The 20,349-nt window shown below is 45.4% G+C and overlaps 1 protein-coding gene across 4 annotated transcripts in view; it reads left to right on the forward strand.

Annotated features, from left to right (window-relative positions):
• The window catches only part of cacna2d3a (calcium channel, voltage-dependent, alpha 2/delta subunit 3a), a 1,093,156-nt gene that overhangs the window by 323,111 nt on the left and 749,696 nt on the right, over positions 1-20,349 (forward strand). For all 4 annotated transcript variants that reach the window (XM_038812776.1, XM_038812778.1, XM_038812775.1 and 1 more), the window contains exon 4: positions 11,212-11,271. In XM_038812776.1, coding sequence (XP_038668704.1) covers positions 11,212-11,271 — 60 coding nt within the window. The remainder of the gene's footprint in view (positions 1-11,211; positions 11,272-20,349) is intronic.

Here is a 20,349-nt window from a genome sequence, read left to right on the forward strand (position 1 = left end):
AAGTGTTGGTGGCCTGTATGTGTTCCACGGATCCAGAGCACCCAACACATCAATAGGTGTATAGCTGCTCGAACGCCAAAGTACTGTAACACCGGAGTAGCTGAGAGTGCCTGCTCGAGTTCGTTGAGCGCAATAGTATGGTGCTCCTGCCAACATCATTCAACTTCTTGGTGGAGGAGCCGACAAAATTGTCCAGTGACGTAACCATGGCAAAGAATGAACTTGGAAAGATAATTCATCATACCCAAGAAGGGCTGCAAGGTGTGCTTGTCTTTGGGAATGGACTTCTGTCATATAGCCGTTGTCTTGTCTGGATCTTCCTTCACACTGTTTGCTGTGAGAAAATGACCCACGCAGGGAACCTGGTTGACCCTGAATCTGCATTAGCAGGGCTGAGCCACTCTCACCTCATCTCTAAGTTCAGCTCTTTTGTCCATGTTTGAATCAAGGTAGAACCCAAAACTGAGCTTCAGTGAACATGTTATTGCTGAATATGTGCTGCTTGATAGCACTGTTGATGACCCCTTCCATCACTTTACTGGTGATCGAGAGTAGACTGAAGGGGCAGCAATTGGCCAGGTTGGTTTTGTCTTGCTTTTTGTGGGCTTGACACTGCCGAGTTGATGCCAGTGTTATAGCTGTACTTGAACAGCTTGGCTGGAGGTGCGGCTGGTTTGGAAGCGCATGTTTTCAATACTATTTCCGGAATGTTCTCGGAGCTCATTGCCTGAGTCGATTTGGCTGAAGATTGGTTGGCATCTGTGATGCTGGGGATCTCAGGTGCAGGCCAAGATTGATCACATTCTCGGCATTTCTGTTTGAAAGCGTTTGCAAATGCTTCAGCCTTGTCTTTGCACCGACGTGCTGCACTCCCACGTTACTGAGGATGGGGATATTTGTGGTGCCTCCTCCTTCAGTTAGCAACTGGATGTGGTAGGACTGCAGATTTTAGTTCTGATCTATTGGTGTGGGATCGCTTTGCTCTCTCACATGCTACATCCGCTGTTAAACATGCAAGCAGTCCTGTGCTATAACTTCACATGGTTGGTCCCTCATTTTTAGGTATGCCTGGTGATGCACCTGGAATGCCCTCCCAACCCAGGGTGGATCCCCAGACTTCATGGTAATATGAACATAAAAATTAGGAGCAGAAGTAGGTCACTCAGCCCCTTGAACCAGCTCTGCAATTTAATAAGATCATGACTGATCTGATTGTAGAGTTACCTCCACATTTCCGCCTACCCTGATAACCTTCCACCCCCATGCTTATCAAGAATCTTAAACTACATCTGGCTTGAAAGTATTCAAAGACTGTGCTTCCTCTGCCTTTTAAGGAAGAGAGTTCCAAAGACTCACAACCCTTTGAAAGAAAGAAATTCTCCTCATGTCTGTCCTAAATGGGTGAATGTTTATTTTAAGCATTGGGCCCCGAGTACTAGATTTTCCCACAAGGGCAGACATCCTCTCCACATCAATCCTGTCAAGACACTCCTCAGGATTTTATATGGTGTACTCAAATTGCCTCCTACTCTTCTAAACTCCAGCAGCTACAATCCTAGCCTTTGCACCTTTCCTCAGAACACAATCCACCCATTCGAGGTATTTGTTTGGTAAACCTTCTCTGAACTGCTTCCAACGCATTTACATCCTTCATTAAATCAGGTGACCAATACTGTACGCATTAGTCTCACCAATGCCCTGTATAACTGAATATTTTTGCACTCAATTTCCCTCAGAGGGATTGTTGTTGTTTCTTTTTCCTCACCTGGTAGTGCATGAGGCAGACTTTAATCTGTTCCTGAAGTGAGGATTTTCCTGGAATAGCTCGCTAACTTGTCGCCAAGGGTTTATAGCTTGAATCAAGAAGGATGACTAGGAGTCTCTGCCACTCTAACTGCCTGCCATTGGCATGTTAGAAGAATTTTGCAGATTGATTCTCACCCTGTTGGCCGTGTTATCAATGCATCATCCTTGGCCATCAAGTCCTGGGGTGGGACTCTAAAACCTGGAGCTTCTGGCTCAGAGGCTGGGTGTATTGTTGTATATAATCCTGATGCTGCTAATGGCCCACAGTGCCTCATCAATGCCCAGTTCTGTTAAATATATCCTATTTAGTCCGGTCGTACTGCCACAGAAGACAGTGAAGGTGTCCTCAGTGTGAAGAATTGTCATGGGCAGATGCATTTGTGACAGGTAGATTAGTGAGAACTTGTTCAAGTATGTCGTTCCCTCTTCTTGATAGTGGTGTTACCAAGCTACCCTTGGTGATAGACATTAAAGTACCCCACCCAGAGTACATCCTGTGCCCTTGCCACCCTCAGTGCTTTCTCCAAGTGGTGTTCAACATGGAGGAGTATTCAGTCATTAGCTGAGGGGTAGGGGTGATAGTAATGGTGCAGTAGGTGGAAACCAGGATGTTTCCTTGCCCATGTTTGACATAATACCATGCGACTTCATGCGGTCCAGAGTTGATGTTAAGGACTCCCAGGAAAACTCCCTTCAATGGTTACCACTCTGCTGCCACCTCTGGTGGGCCTGTCTTATTGGTGGGATGGGTCATTCCCAAGGACATTGTAAGCACAGTGTCTATGAGGCATGATTCAGTGTGTATGAATATATTAGGCTATTTCTCCCAATTTTGGCACAATCCCACAGATGCTAGTAAGGAGGACGTTGCAGGGTTGTCAGGGTTGTGTGTGCCATTGTCGTTTCCGATGCCTTGGTCGATGCCAGTTGGTTCATCCGATTTCATTCCTTTTAGACTTCATAATGATTTGAGTAAGGATTTGATGGTGGGGTTTGAAGCCATGACTCTAGAACAGGGGTGGGCAAACTTTTCCGTGCAAGGGCCACATTCAGAAATTCACAATTCACAAAGGGCCGCATAGTATATTAAGTAAAATAATTACTTCACCCGGTTATGATTCTGGGCGCCTCATATAGAACATAGAACAGTACAGCACAGAACAGGCCCTTCGGCCCTCGACGTTGTGCCGTGCAATGATCACCCTACTCAAGTCAACGTATCTACCCTATACCAGTAAGTAACCCAACAGCCCGCCCCCATTAACCTTAAAAAAAAAATTTTTTTTTTTAAATAAAAAAATTTAAAAAAAAATTTTTTTTTTTTTTTAATGACTTGGTGGGCCGCAGAAATACCTTTGGCCGTAGTTTGCCCACCCCTGTTCTAGAACATTCGCCTGGTGTCTGGATTGCTAGCCCAGTGACATTACCACTGCGCCACCACCACTTCCCCTTGCAAACTAAGGGGTTCAGTTTATTTGAAGATGTGGTACAGGATTGCTGAACAGACAGCTTTATTATAAAGATTCAACAACTGTTGTTAAAAAAGTACAGCTGCAACTCCTTCACATCACATGCTGCTTGCCAAACTGAAAGTTACTCTGAACAATGTCTGCTAGTCACACAGTTTATATCCTGGTTACTTATTCATTAACATATTCTCCTTAAAGCAATATCACAACATATATCATGTTTGATGTGAGCATTTAGGAAAGCAATTAAATGGTTCCATTGAAAATTTGTATACTACACAATTTGTTGCAGATTTAAGGAAGTTTATATCCCTGGAGGTAACATTCATATTGTGATCTGTTTGATATATAATTATTCTAATTGAAGTACTTTAGGTTTTGTAGTTCCACTCCATCTAGTGTAATTTGTTAAGTTATTATTTCATACATTTCTCAATAGGATTGAGAGTTGTGTAATTTTCTAGGTGACAAATTTGATATAACCTGAGGGGTATTGCAAGCTCTGGATATCGCCTGCTGTGATCCTCATTTCTTCACTGCCATTTATTTATTATATAGATTGGGCGGCACGGTAGCACAGTGGTTAGTGCTGTGGGGCGCGATTCTCCGACCCCACGCCGGGTGGGAGAATCGCGGGAGTGCTGGGCGAATCATGCCACGCCGCCCTGGCACCCCCACGTGATTCTCCCACCCCTCCTAAAATGGCGTGTCGCGTTTTGCGACAGGCCGCTCCGACCGGTTCACATCGGCGCCAACCACACCTGGTCGCTGCCGGCATGAAGATCGCGCGAACGTTGCGTGTGGGACCTGTGGGAGGCGGAGGGAGGATCGAGCACCAGGGGCGTGCTCAGGAGGGGTCTGGGCCCACCGATCGTCGGGCCCAGTGTCTCTGAAAGACGCATTTCTTTCCCTCCGCCGCCCCGCAAGATCAATCCGCCATGTCTTGCGGGGCAGTGGAGGGGAAGACGGCAACCGCGCATGCGCGGTTTGGCGCCGGCCAACCTGTGCATGTGCGGGTGATGTCATTTAGGCGCCGCCAGCCGTGTCATTCAGGCCGTGCTGCTTTGACGCAAGCGTCAAGGCCCGGTGCGCGAGATTGACGCGCCGCCGCTCCTAGCCCCCTGGGGGGGGTGGAGAATAGGGGGCGAGGAGCGGCCTCCGACGCCGGAGTGAAACACTCCGGGTTTCACTCCGGCGTCGGCACTTTGTTACCCTTTGGGAGAATTTAGCCCGTGGCTTCACAGTACCAGGGTCCCAGGTTCGATTCCTGGCTTGGGTCACTGTCTGTGCAGAGTCTGCACGCAGAACACTCCTGAGGTCGCACTTTAGCATCATTTCCTGCACTAAGGATGCCCAACGAGCAGAGTGATGTGACCCACCAACGCTCCAACTCACCTCTAAGGGGGTCCACAGGGCCCTCTCCCACCTCACTTTACATGGTCAGGGCAACCCCGGGCCCAATCTCCAGTCCGGGAAAAATGACAACCTGGCACCTTGGCACTGTTAGTGCCACCTGGGCACCCTGGCAGTGTGAGGCTGGCACCCAGGTGGTACCGCAAGGATGCCAGACTGCCAGTGCCAAGGTGCCCGGAAGAAGCCTTTTGGATGAAGGTGAAGCCTTCCGGTGTCGGAAAGTATGGAGTCTCCATCTGTCCAATGTTCTGCATTTTTTTCCTGTAATATTTTATCAAATAATAATTGTAATAAAAAATAAAATGAGTAAAATAAATGAAAAAAAATGAATAACCCCCCCCCCCAGAACTTGTAAAAAAAAAGTAAAATTAATAAAATAAATGAAAACAATAAAAATTAAACAAATAAAATAAATGAATAAATGAATAAAAACTACTACAGAACCACTACAAAAATCTGCAACCGTTTAAAAAATAGCAGCCGCACTGCGAATGCGCGCCCGATTTGCGCATGCTCACCGATCATCATGCGTGCATGCGCAACGTGTGCAAATTTTTTTTTTGTGACATTTTCCCGACCGCTTGCAGCCGGCATTATGAAAAGCTGGCTGCTGCGTGGGGATTTGCGCGATCGGGAGCGCCGTGGACAACGGCTCCGCGACCCTCCCAATACCCGCCCGCGACCCACCGGCAGGTCATGCCCCGACTTTGAAGAACACTGGCCCAGGAGACCCCCCCCAGATGCCATTCCGTCTGGCCCCTGATCTGTGGGGACCAGTGCTGAACGGTGCCCGGTGAGGGTCTCCACGGTGAGGCTCATAGATGCCGGGTGGCCATTCAGCTGGCATGAGCATGGCTAAATGGGTTTTTAAACTCGCTGAACCATGCGAGACTGGGCTCGCCCATTGTGGACAGGACCCAGATCATGACATCTTGCCAGATGTGGTTAGATCTATTGAGACGTAACAACTGTTGGGAATCCTGGGGCAGGCCTCTTCCGGGATTCACTGACCGCATCCCGTCCCGATGATGCCCTTCGTCTCACTGTTGCAAATAAACATGCCTGAGCCTTTGTGTTGGATGAACTTCATTGTTTAGTTCTGTGTCCACTCGATGTTATGTGCAGTGCACAAAATTCAATATGTTACACTCAATATGCTGAACAAATAAGTGGTCATTTTAACCCTCAACCTTTGATCCCTGGGAATTTATGGGAATTGTTCGGTCAGGCAAATAAAATTGTGATGGAGTATTGACTGTGCTGATCCTGCTATGTTACCAATAGCAGCTATTTTAACCATGCGGTTCTTTTAGTTGCTTGAGACCCGTCCGTGACGGATAGAGGCTGAATATATTTGTGCAAATCGTGGACCAATAACACACTTATGTGATTTTAACTTGAAACAGAGAAAAACCTGTCTGGTGCCAAACAGCAAAATTTAACACAATTGGTCTCTCAAAGACACTGAGGAAATATTTAAAGGGACATGGATCTACAATTGCCATTGGATTATAGGATTTGACTGCTTGTGTTTGCATTGGCAAGAAAGATTCCAGCTTTCAGATTATGCCTTTCTACCACGGCTACTATTATTGTCATTTGTATTTTAATGGAAGAGCAGTTAGGAGAAATAGAGGCAGCAGCAGTTAGCAACCAGAATCTGCATCTAGGCCTTTTGGAAGACAGCATGTGAGGGGTAGGATGTAGGAGGCCATGCACCTCACGCAGGGTGTATAGGCCGAGTCTGCTTTCTGAAGTGCAGTAAGCGAATAGTAATAATAATCTTTATTAGTGTCACAAGTAGGCTTACATTAACACTGCAATTAAGTTACTGTGAAAATCCCCTCGTCATGACACTACGACACCTGTTCGGGTACACTGAGGGAGAGGTCAGAATCTCTAAATCATCCAACAAGCATGTCTTTCGGAACTTGCGGGAGGAAACCGGAGCACCCGGAGGAAACACACGCAGACACGGGGAGAATGTGCAGACTCCGCACAGACAGTGACCCAAGCTGGGAATCGAATCTGGGTCCCTGACGCTGTGAAATAACAGTGCTAGCCATTGTGCTACTGTGCCACCCTGCATACTTTTGCAGACCCAGTGTTCCAGCTCTCTGCAGCCTCCAGGAACAGGACGTGTTGCCTGCTGGACCAGTAAGCCATGCATTGTTAACTTTGTTATTTCTGATTAATACCTGTCTGCGACAAGGAACATCACCCATATTTTCCAGTCTGGTGCACACAGCTGCCAAGGTAGTCAATACTCACCTGTTGTCAGGGCTAACCAGTATATCCTCTTCGACATTGACCTCAACAGGTCAACACAAAAAACTTGGAGGTTTACAGCAGTGGCTGGTTTCCTTACAATCTGGGTATCATTGACAACACATTTTTGTATTAAGGACCTGGAAAAGTAGCCAGCAGCATCTGAAATGGCCATCATTCCCTGGATTATCAGCTAGTCTTGGATTACAGAATCAAGATGATTGGGTAAATTATCAGTCAGCTGACATATGCTTTCATCCTGTGACGCACAAAAGTGCTTCTGCAACCCACATCCATTTTTGCTCCTTGCACCAACATGGCACGACTAGTACTAAACACGCCACCCGTCATGAGCAAAACAGGCATTTTCAGATTAGCACTGGCAGCAGAGGATTACTAACTATCTTAATGCAGTTGTGTGCGGTAGACTGGAAGATGTGGATGATGCTCCTGGTAACAAACTGCTATTAATCAGCGATAACAAAGTTAATGACTGTGATAACTTTTACAATGCATGGCTGACTGGTTCAGCAGGCAGCAGGTCCGATTCCAGAAGGCTGTAGGGAGCTGCAACTTTTCTGTATATTCAGGCATGTCCAGTGTCGTATGTGCACACCATCGTACTGCTAAAACTGAGGTCCCTAGAATGTGTTCCACAAAGAGCCTCCATATTGTGTACTGCATCCTGCACAAGCCTGCTGTTCATAAAAGCCTGAATTTGGAGAAGTTGAAAGAGTAAAGTGAAGGTGAGGCGGTAGTAGAAAAAGGAACAGCCCCTCAACACCTTGCAGCCAAGGATGTGGGAGGGGTGAATCACTTCTGCTGAACATCTCTGAACATTTACAAAATGTCCCTCTGCATTCATATTACCTCCTTCGCCACTCGATATTACTGCCTTTGCCACTCTCTTAATCGTCATTAATGAATATTGAATCCACTCAACCAACCTTTATATAATTAGCAAATCGACAATGCAGACTCAATAACTGTGACAATAGATCACACTGCAAATCAAAACACCGAATGTGATTAAGAAAGACAGGTATTTATAGAGCAATGTTCACTAACACAGGACATCACAAAGTGCATCAGAACCAATGTAATACTTTTGAAGTGCAGTCGCTGTTATAGTGCAGGAACTCTGGTAGCCAATTTGCATACAACTAACTCTCACATAGAGTGATGTGAGCACTCTCAGATGACCTTATTCTTGTGATGTTGAGAAGGGATAAATATTTTTCAGGGCATCGGGGGTATAATATCCCTATTCTTTGAAATATTGACACAGGATCTTTTACATCCACCTGAGAGGGCAGATGGGACTTCGGTTTAAGGCCTCATCTGAAAGATGGCATCTTGAGCAATGCATCGTTCCCTCTGTGCTGTACTGCAGTGTCAACCTGGATTGTCGTGCTTAAGTCCTGGAGTGGGAATTAAATGAATAACCTTCTGAGTAAGGCAATTCCCAACCTAATAATTGCCTGAAATCATTTTTCAACAAGGGGCTAACCCATGGTGTCTTTCTCACCAGATTTCTCAACTCTAGTATTTCTAGGAGGTATCGATGATGTCATAGAAGCTGGAATTCTCCAGCCATTCGCTGGCAGAGGGCTTCTCAAGTCTCACCGGCAGCATGCCCAGGCCTCTGTGTTTCCCGGCGGTGACGGGTGGCTTCAGTGGGATTCCTCATTGACAGCAGTGAGAGCAGAGAATCCCATGGTCAGTGAATGCCCATAAGACCATAAGACACAGGAGCAGAATTAGGCCTTTGAGTCTGCTCCGCCATTCAATCATGGCTGATATTTTTCTCATCCCCATTCTCCTGCCTTCTCCCCATCATCCCTGATCCCCTTATTGATCTAAAACCTTTCTATCTCTGTTTTGAAGACACTCAGTGGTTTGGCCTCCACAGCCTTCTGTGGCAAAGAGTTCCACAGATTCACCACCCTCTGGCTGAAAAAATTCCTCCTCATATCTGTTTTAAAGGATTGTAATTTTTGCCTGAGATTTTGTCCTCTGCTTCTAGTTTTTCCTGCAAGTGGAAACATCCTCTCCACATCCACTCTATCTAGGCCACGCAGTATTCTGTAAGTTTCAATAAGATCTCCCTCATCCTTCGAAACTCTCCTCAACCGTTCCTCAAACGACAAGCTCTTCATTCCAGGGATCATTCTTGAGAACGTCCTGCGGACCCTTTCCAAGGCCAGCACATCCTTCCTTAGATACGGGGCCCTAAACTGCTCACAATATTCCAAATGGGGTCTGACCAGAGCCTTATACAGCCTCAGAAGTACAGCCCTGGTCTTGTATTCTAGCCCTCTCGACATGAATGCTAACATTGCATTTGCCTTCCTAACTGCCGACTGAACTTGCACATTAACCTTAAGAGAATCGTGAACAAGGACTCCCAAGTCCTTTTTTGCTTCTGATTTCCTAAGCACCTTCCCATTTAGAAAATAGTCTATGTCTCCATTTCTCCTTCCAAAGTGCATAACCTCACACTTTTCCACATTGTATTCCATCTGCCACTTCTCTGCCCACTCTCCTAGCCTGCCCAAGTCCTTCTGAAGCCTGCCTGCTTCCGCAATACTACCTGTCCCTCTACAGATCATGGTATCATCTGCAAATGTAGCAACCGTTCCTTCAGTTCCTTCCTCCAGATCATTAATGTATATTGTGAAAAGTTGTGGCCTCAGCACTGACCCCTGAGGTACACCACTAGTCACCGGCTGGCATCCTGAAAAAGACCCCTTTATCCCCACTCTCTGCCTCTGCCAGTCAGTCAATCCTCCATCCATGCCAGGATCTTACCCTGAACATCATGGGCTCTTAACTTATTTAACAGTCTCCTGTGTGGCACCTCGTCAAAGGCCTTCTGGAAATCTAAATACATCACGTCCACTGGTTCTCCTTTGTCTAACTTTGTCTAACGTGCCGCCTCCCCCCACTGGGAAACACGTGGCTGGAAGGCCAGAGAATCCTGCACATACACTCTGAGAAACAGTTAGAAGCAGTCAACCAGTGTGAAAGTTGAAGTAATTAACAGCATGGGAAGCTTACAGAGGCAAAATTGATTAAAATGTAGATATCGGAATTTAAAATGCCAAAAAGTTTGGAAAACAAGCATGACCCTCTCCCCTCCGGGGGCTCTACTTACCTGTGGGCCCTGGCAGGTTCCCTTCACCTGGTTCCCATTTTAAAAAAACCTGCTGTAAACCTTGCCGGCATGATGCCACGTCAGCGAGGGGTATGTTTCTAATATGGGGGAACAATACGGCGGTGAAGCCCGCTAATGATATGTTGAAATCGGGAACCTTGTAACTTCACAGGAGCGAGGCAGGGAAAATCTGAAAATGAGATCTCGCCAGCGAGATTCCCGTTTTCCAGCTCTCACAGGGCTTTGCATCCACATCGCCTTTTGTGTTCGTGGTAAACACAAGTGCAAAATCACCCCCAAATTCAATTTCAGCATCTTGGTGTACATCATATTTATTGCTTTAATTCGCCAAACCGGGATGATTTACTTAAGTAACCCAAAAACCTTTTGGTGATAGGTTAGTATCTTTTTCTCTTATTGTGTGATCGCCTCTTAAAAAAAACCATGATCCATAATGGAGCTTCACTGTATTTATTTTTGTCTTTGTGGTCAATTAAATCCCGATAATAAAAAAGAAAGACACCCTTGCATTTATAGAGTGACTTTCAAGACCACCAGAAATGTAGGAAATATGGCAGCCCATTTGCACATGGCAATGTTCCACAAACAGCAATGTGATAATGGCCAGATAATCTGTTTTTTTGTGATGCTGATTTTGGCCAGGACACCAGGGATAACTCCCCTTTTCTTCAAAATAATGTCATAGGATCTTTTATGTTCACTTAAGCAGGCCTTGGTTTCACGTTTCATTGAAAAGGTAATTCGAAGCAAAGGATAAGTTTTCTGAAATTATTAAATTTCAGAATATTATATACATATATAATTTTATTTTGATGAGCATGTACTCATTAATCTACGTGTGATCCTCTGTGGCTGATTTTCTCTCTGCTCCATTCGGCAGGAATGGTCGGTAGCACAATAGTGGCAGGCCCACCAATGTCTGAGTCACCACCATTTTGATGGGGGCCTCGGCCCAGGTCCCTGTCGGAAACAGGCAGGGGTTTAATTACCCTTATTTAAAATTAGTTTTTCTCCACCTAACTGTTTTTGTGATGAACCCTTCGCCTAATTTCGATGCATTTTGTTTCTCCTTCGCAGCGTCTGGTTGAAGCCGCTGAAAACGCTCACTTGGAACATGAATATAATTCCGATCTGGAGGTAAGTGAATTAGTATGTCACAAATGTGCGAGTCAGTTTATTTTCACTAACTGTTGAATGTCATTTTCGAACAACTGAGTATATTATAGTGAAGCACATTAGTGACTAAAATAGGCTCTCAACCTGTTGGGCCTAAGGCAGTATTGCATTATTTTCTGCCCCATCCCTGTGAACGGGTTTGAGCCCTGATATTACTTATTTATTCTCAAGAAATTGAAACAAATTTCCTTGAAACCCACCCCACATAATTATTTGATGTTTGATGTGAAAAAAGAACAGAATTACTGTAAATACTTGTGTAACAGTCACATTTTTGAGATTTTCTTAGGCCAAAGGCCTCAGGGTAAATTTTTACCACAGGTAACTGTTTCCGAGGGGTTGACTTGTGCTTGATTTGGGCCCTAGTCAAATCCACAAAAGACTATTGCACTGGAATGAAGTAAAAACTAACAATACGAAAGAATTCCTATTAATTATCCAACATTTTTTCATGTTACCAACATTACCAACTATATATGTCAGCCACAATAATCATCTAACATTTATTAATTCATTTACCCATATTGATTTGCATTATTATTTATACATTTACAATGAAATCAAACCATTAACAAATTCAGGATTATATTTTCTTTCTGAAAATTTTCAGCTTTGATCCCGGAAAAACTAGGGTCAACTTTTACACAAAAGGTGTTTGAAAAGTTATATTTTTATGAGCCAAAATTCATGGAGTCAACTTTTACATGAGAGGGACTTGTACGCAAGTGTATGGTTTTATTATAAAGAGGAACTTTCTTAATCTTTTGCTGTCATTAAGCCTGAATCATATCATGTCAATATTTCTGTATTTATCTAAGACAACTTGATTTGATTTTAGTAATTGACAACTATAGCCACGAAATCTATTTTCAGTCTGGAAAAATTAATTGTTTTATAAAAGGAAGATTCATTTAGCATGCCTGCTTGTTTGCATTGGATGTCAATTGGAGGTGGAGGGCTGTTTTGCCAGTTAAACGTCCTAAGATTAGTGGATATTGGGCGGGATTTACTGGTTGTTCATGCTGGCGGGATATTCCAGTCCCACGCGGGCGTACAGGTCTCCTGCCAATGAGGGGTGAAATCAATGGGAAATGCCCGTTGACAATGGCGGGACCGGTAGATCCCGCTGACGGACCACCTCCACTGCCGAAAAACACGCAGCAGATTGGTGGGTAAATCCCGCCAGGAATGTTTTTGGTTTGCTCAGTAGCTACCAGATAGCTGCGGCATATACATTGGAAAGAGAGTAAGATTTGAAATTATTGACAGTAGTAAATTGATAAGAAACAATTGTACACAAAGTACAAAATAATTAAGGGAGCCACATGACTTTTACTCTGCGCAGTAGCTGGAAAAGCTTATGATATTTTCCAATATAGTTGCTGAGATAAGATACTGCATTAAAAAATCCTGTGGAATAATATTGTTACCTGAAAGGCTTGTAACATTCCGAGGCACACTATCCGCTTTGCTAATACTGTGGACGTCCAGTTTATTTTGACTAATTGGCAAACGATGCAGAGACACCGTGAAGAAAAAAATGTTTACCTGGAGAATTATAGTGGTCTGGAATGCATTGCCTATAAGGGTGGTGGAAGCCGATGATGGGCAGGATCTAACCAAAAATAAAAGTCGGTTCTGTGCGGGAATCGAGAGATTGTTCAACGCGACCCCCCCCTAACCAGTTGGGGGGATTCACGAGGCCCCCTCACCCCACCTCACATGGGCAGAGCACCCCTGGGCCTGATCCCCAGCACAGGCAAAATGCTACCTGGGCACCTTGGTACTTGCAGCCTGGCACCCTGACAGTGCCCCTGCCTGCCTGGTAGTGCCACCTGGGCACCCTGATAGTGCCAGGCTGGCACCTGGGTGGCACCGATGTGGCACTACCAGGATGGCACTGCCACGGTGCCAAGTTGACATTGCCAAGGTTCCTAGGCAGCATCAGCAGTACCAGGGTGCCATCCAACCCATGTACCAGCCATCTAGGGACCTCCAATTGCCCAGGAGACCCCCCAAGTGCCATTCTGCCTGGTCCCCATTTGTGGAGACCAGTTGAACAGCGCCTGGCTCTGGTCTCCTCGGCTAGGCCGGTAGATCCTGGGAGCTGGTTCAATCTGGCGATGGCAGAGTTAACTCTGCAAGTCTGGGCCCCGCCCATTGTGGGCGGGTTCCAGATTTCGGCATCTCGCAGCCAGTAAATCATGGGCTGAATTCTCCAAAAATGGGGCTATGTCCCCACGCCGGAATAAAAATGCAGGCGTTTCACTCCCGGGTTTCTTAGAAAAAAACCAACCTGAATCACTTACCTTCAGGGGGCTGGCAGGGAGTTGGAGTTCTTCATGCAGCTTTGGCTGCAGATATAGCCCCCACACTTCTGGTTCTGGGTTTGTGCATGCGCACGCCGATGGTCTCCAGCGGCCGCGCCAAGCACCATGGCGGTCTCGGACTGCGGACCAACACCAACAAACCGGGCCCCCCCCCCCCCGATCGGCCACGCACCCAAAAATCCTTCCAGCCCGATCGCTGCTTCCGCGACCCCCCCCCCCCCCCCCCCCCCCCCCCGGGCGTTCGATACCCCCGCCCTCCACAGGGCAGCCACGGACTGAGTCCACAGCCACCACGCGAACATCCCGACCAGCAATACCACATTAGTTCCACGCCATCGGGAACTCGGCCGGTCGGGAGTGGAGGAGTATCGCTGGGTGGGCCTCTGGCAATGGCCCCCCCAGCCACGCGGCATAATTCACGGACGTGCGTTTATTCAGGGCCCGGACCATTGTTGGAGCAGCGCCGGGCCCGATTCCATTGGGAACTTTGAATCTCCGCCCCCGCAACAAACGTGATTTCGCAGCGGGGCTACGGAGAATCCAGCCCATGACCTGTAATCATAGGTTACAAAAGGGAAGTGTATAAATACTTGAAAAGTGAACGTGTTCAGGACTATAAGGAGAAAGCAGGAGAGCAGGACAATCTGGAAAATGTTACACAGGCATAATGTGTCAAATAACCTCTTTCTGTGTTCCATCATTCGGTAGCATGGTGGTTAGCATAAATGCTTCACAGCTCCAGGGTCCCAGGTTCGGTTCCCGGCTGGGTCACTGTCTGTGCGGAGTCTGCACGTCCTCCCCGTGTGTGCGTGGGTTTCCTCCGGGTGCTCCGGTTTCCTCCCACAGTCCAAAGATGTGCGGGTTAGGTGGATTGGCCATGCTAAATTGCCCGTAGTGTCCTAAAAGTAAGGTTAAGAGGGTGTTGTTGGGTTACGGGTATAGGGTGGATACATGGGTTTAAGTAGGGTGATCATTGCTCGGCACAACATCGAGGGCCGAAGGGTCTGTTCTGTTCTATGTTCTATTCTAAACATCTATGAATCAACAGGATGAGGTCTGTACTAAAGTAATTACACACTTATATAAAAGAGAAGATACCCAGAAATCCACAAACGGGAAAAGACGAACCGGGAGCCTTGCAGCATTAGTAAGTTTCAAAAAGTATTGGAGACAAAAATAAATAATTTAAGTACAATAAGAATTAAAAACCCCAAATCAAGTGCAAATGTTAACAGTGGAGTTGGTGGACAAAGCTGAAAATCTGCTCAAAAGAGCCACCCTAAGGCTACAGGCAACCTGTGACAGCAACATAGGGAAATTGAATGGGAAATGTAGATATAGGCTGGAATTTTCCGGCCGTTCCCGCTGACGGGAAACCCCCACCTCGGGTTTCTCGGTGCCGGGTGGTGCATAAAACAGGAATTCCCATTGACAACGGCGGGAACAGAAGATCACGCCACCGGCCAATGGCAGGCCACCTGCGGCTGGAGCACCCGGAAAATACCACCCTGAGGCTTTTGCAAAATATTACACAATGTTGTGCCAAAAGAGTGACACTTAGAAAGTGCATTTATGTCATCATCTTCGCTGAATCAGTCAAAATTGTCTCGACATTTATTCTACCCTATCCAGGTGGCTTCAATTTGCTTTGGATTGGCTGACTCCAATATAGAATTGTCTCTTAGCTGTGTTTTCTCTGGAGCTGCGGCAGACCAAGTAAACTCTGCACAAACTGAAAACAAATTAGTTAAAACATCGGAAAATTGAAATGTTCTCAACACAGATTTTTGCAGTGAGGGTGATTTATACCTGCGATCTGTGCTTGTATGTTTGTAAGCGCAAAACAATCTGAAGAGATAAGTTGCTGTGCCTTGTCTCAAAAGAAATTACAGTTATGTTGACTCCAACTTGTTAACCCACCTGCCGAATACAACTTCAGTGTTTGTAATGTGACTTGTAATTGATTCCACTTTTCATTTTAAGCACACAGAGCTTAACAGAAACACACACCTACATTCTGCTCTACGTAACGGTAATGAACAAAGAACAAAGACAAGTACAGCACAGGAACAGGACCATCGACCCTCCAACCCTGTGCCGATCTTGCTGCCCGTCTAAATTAAAATCTTCTGCACTTCCAGGGTCCGTATCCCTCTATTCCCATCCTTTTCATGTATTTGTCAAGATGTCCGTTAAACGTCACTATCGTCCCTGCTTCCACCACCTCCTCCAGCAGCGAGTTCCAGTCACCCACTACCCTCTGTGTAAAAAATGTGCCTCGTACATCTTCTCTAAACCTTGCCCCTCGCACCTTAAACCTATGCCCCCTAGTAATTGACCATTCTACCCTGGGAAAAAATCTCTGACTATCCACTCTGTCTATGCCCCTCATAATTTTGTAGACATCCATCAGGTCACCTCTCAACCTCCGTTGTCCCAGTGAGAACAAACGAGTTTATTCAACCTCTCCTCATAGCTAATGCCCTCCAGACCAGGCAACATCCCGGGAAATCTCTTCTGCACCGTCTCCAAAACCTCCACATCCTTCTGATAGTGTGAGGAGCAGAATTGAACACTATACTCCAAGTGTGGCCTAAATAAGGTTCTATACAGCTGCAACATGACTTGCCAATTTTTATACTCAGTATAACGATGAGGACTGGTCAATGAAGGCAAGCATGCCGTATGCCTTCTTGACTACCTTCTCCACCTGTGTTGCCCCTTTCAGTAGCCTGTGGACCTGTATACCTAGATCTCTCTGACTGTCAATACGCTTGAGGGTTCTACCATTCACTGTATATTCCCCACCTGCATTAGACCTTCCAAAATCCATTACCTCACATTTGTCCGGATTAAACTCTATCTGCCATCTCTCCGCCCAAGTCTCCAAGCAATCTAAATCCTGCTGTATCTTCTGACAGTCCTCATCGCTATCCGCAATTCCACCAACCTTTGTGTCGTCCGCAAACTTACTAATCAGACCAGTTACATTTTCCTCCAAATCATTTATATATACTACGAACAGCAAAGGTCCCAGCACTGATCCCTGCGGAACACCACTAGTCACAGCCTTCCAATCAGAAAATCACCCTTCCCATGTTACTCTCGCCTTCTATGACTGTATCCATCTTGCCAGCTCACTCCTGATCCCGTGTGACTTCACCTTTTGTACCAGTCTGCCATGACGGACCTTGTCAAAGGCCTTACTGAAGTCCATATAGACACCATCCACTGCCCGACCTGCATCAATCATCTTTGTGACCTCTTCGGAAAACTCTATCACGTTAGTAAGACACGACCTCCCCTTCACAAAACCGTGCTGCCTCTCGCTAATACATCCATTTGCTTCCAAATGGGAGTAGATCCTGTCTCGAAGAATTCTCTCTAGTAATTTCCCAACCACTGACCTAAGGCCCACCGGCCTGTAGTACTCTGGATTATCCTTGCTACCCTTCTTAAACAAAGGAACAACATTGGCTATTTACTAGTTTTGTCTGCAAATAACCTTTGTGTAATCACATCTGAACCGATGCAGCATTGCTGTAATTAAAAATGAAACTCTGAATAGGAGCCAACAATATGTATAGTCAGAAAAAGGAACATAGCATTTTTATGCAGGGTTGTATTACAACTGCTGATGATGATAATGTTGTAATGATAGAACCATAGAATGGTCACAGCACAGAAGGAGGCCCTTCAGCCCTTCATATTCATGATGGCTGGCAGCAAGATCAACTCAGCCAGGCCCACTCCCCTGCCCTTTCCCCTTAACCCTTCAAATTATAGGGCAATTTTCCTTTGAAATCCCTTTGAATCTGTCCCCACCACACTTGCAGGCAGTCCCTTCCAGATCCTAACTATCTTTTTTTTTGTTCATTCTTTGGCAAGGCCAGCATTATCTTTGTAATGTTCTTGTTTTTTCTGTACTATTTAATAAAACATTTCAACATGTTTTCTCCCCATTGGAGAAAATGTGATGAAAAGACAATGCAATATCAGCAGAGGTGGAGGACAGGGACCAACAACCAAACCAAATAACAAGAACAGCATGCATCTAATGAGCAAACTCAATGTATAAAGAAGTAATAAGGACCAAGGCACAGGGAAAATTGAATGCAAAGCTCTTGAACAAGTTTTCAGAAGTGGTTACTAAAAAGTTGATTGAAGAGGTGGGTTTGAGGAGAAGCTGAATGAGGAATGCAGTAGCAGAGGGTTTAACAGGGAGTACCAGAGAATGCTGCCTAGGCAACTGAAAACATGGCTACCATTGGTAGGTAAAGGGAGGGGTTAATAAGAGGAATGAAAAGTTTGGGGGGGATTACAAACGTGGCACAGATCACAGTGATGGGAAGGGGTGTGGCCATGAACTGATTTCAATACAAGAATATAATTTTTGTTTTGCAGTATTGCAGAGCTACGAGCCCATGTAGCTCAGTAAGTGTAAGGGTGATGGACAAGCAGGACTTGGATGTAGGATAGGATGTGAACAGTAAGGTTTTAAAAGTATATAGAGGGTGAAGGGTAGGAATCCCATCAGCAGAGCATTGGAATAGCAAAGTTTGTCGGTAACAAAAACAAGAATAAAACATTCACAACAGGTGACAGGGTAGAGGAGGTCAATAATGCTGAAGACCATGTTTGCAAAAGGTTAGTTCATAATTCATATGATTTAGAATGTACCGATTAGCTTTAGTTATTAAAGTTCCAACTGTAGATAAGTGGGGGCATCGGGTTGAGAAACTGATAAGCAATCCTGAAGTAAATGGAATTCAAACAGGTTTGGTGTTAAAATTAAATTCGTCATCCGAGGGTCAGACGACGGCTTCCACAGAATATGGGAGCCATTCACCTGACTGTTCCGGGACTTGTTTGTCCTGTTCGGGTACACAGAGGGAGAATCCAGAATGTCCAAATCACCTAACAAGCATGTCTTTCGGGACTTGTGGGAGGAAACCGGAGCACCCGGAGGAAACTCACACAGACACGGGGAGAATGTGCAGACTCCACATAGACAGTGACCCAAGCGGAAAATGAACCTGGGACCCTAGCACTGTGAAGCAACAGTACTAACTACTGTGCTACCGTGCCAGCCTATGCATCCACTATCTTTATAGCAACCTCTTTCAGTACTGTGCCACAGTGGTTAGCACTGCTGCCTCACAGTGCCATGGACCAATTCCAACCTTGACTGTGTGGAGTTTGCACATTTACATCTTGTCTGTGCAGGTTTACTCTTGGAACTCTGGTTTCCTCCCACAGTACAAAGATATGCAGGTGAGGTGGATTGGCCTTGCAAAATTGTCCCTTACAGTCCAAAATGTTAGGTAGGGCTATGGGGTTACGACGAGGGCATGGGCCTGGGTGGAGCACTCGTTCAGAGGGTCGGTGCAAACTCGATGTGCCAAAAAGCCTCCTTCTGCACTGTAGGGTTTCTATAATTCCATGAACATTCTGGGATGTATAATACGAGGTCTCAGGGACTTATCAACGTACAGTCTCAATAATTTCTCCAACACAACCTTCTTTCTTATACTAATGTCCTGCAACTTCTCATTCCCCATAGGGCTTTGTATCTCTACATCTGATGGATTTTCTGTACCTCTCTCTTAGTGAAAACAGGCACAAAGTAATCATTTAGCTTCTCTGCCATTTCTCTATTTCTGAGTCTGCCTGGAATGGACTCGCATTTATCTTAGCCAAATGCTTCCTTTTTACATATCTATAGAAGCTTTTACAGTCCATTTTGATGTATTTGTGTGAGATTTCATTCATGTTCTGTTCGCCCTTTCTTATCGGTTTCTTGGCCTTCCTTTGCTGTATTCTAATAACCTCCCACTCCTCAGGTTTACTGCTATTTCTGGCAACTTTATCAGCTTTACTTTTAATCTTATTCAATCCTTAACTTCCTTTGTCAGCCAAGGTTACCACTTGTTAGCTCAAGACTAGATATTCTCCAGGTTTTGCTTCATTTGGACATGGGCTGCTTCAGTATCTGAGGAGATTTGAATAGCGCTGGAGATTGTGCAATCATCTGCAAACACCCTGAATTCTGACCTTATGATGGAAGGAAGGTTATTGATAAAGCAACTGATTGTTGGGCCGAGGACACTACCCTCAGGTACTCCTGCAGTAATGTCCTGGAACTGAGATGATTGAACTACGACAACCTCAACCATTTTCCTTTATTCTGGGTATGAGTCGGGAGAGAGTCATAAAATGGCATTAGCAACATAGGTTATTCATATGGGTTTCAGAATCAAAAACATGTGTTGAACATAAAATAAGTTAATTATGTTCCTATTCGAATCAGCCCAAAGCATGCCATGTGCCATAGTTATAGTGATTTAGGATGAAATCTTGGTTAGAACTTTTGTTTGTTTAATCTAACTCTGTCCGTTTGTTGACAGAAGCAAGGAGTTCAGTTTGGATTTTGTTTTGAGGGAAAAGCAGCTGAAAGATTTGCTCTATGTTGCAGCTAATGGAAAAAAAAATCTACATTGGTCCTCACAGACCCTTGTGGCAGAAAGGGGTCAACTTGAATAGTTAGCTTTGAAAGAGTGATATGGAAACATTGGTAAAAAACTGGAAAAAACAGTCCATGTATCTCCAAAGTCTGGTTAAGGAGCTGAAGAGTCCACAGTTAGGTCTTTGAAGAAAATTATTATAGGGTTGCTTCGTCAAAAGCTCATGGAAGGATCACTATGTAAGT

Source organism: Scyliorhinus canicula, chromosome 11 (assembly GCF_902713615.1).
Source record: "Scyliorhinus canicula chromosome 11, sScyCan1.1, whole genome shotgun sequence".
NCBI classification, from domain to species: Eukaryota; Metazoa; Chordata; class Chondrichthyes; order Carcharhiniformes; family Scyliorhinidae; genus Scyliorhinus; species Scyliorhinus canicula.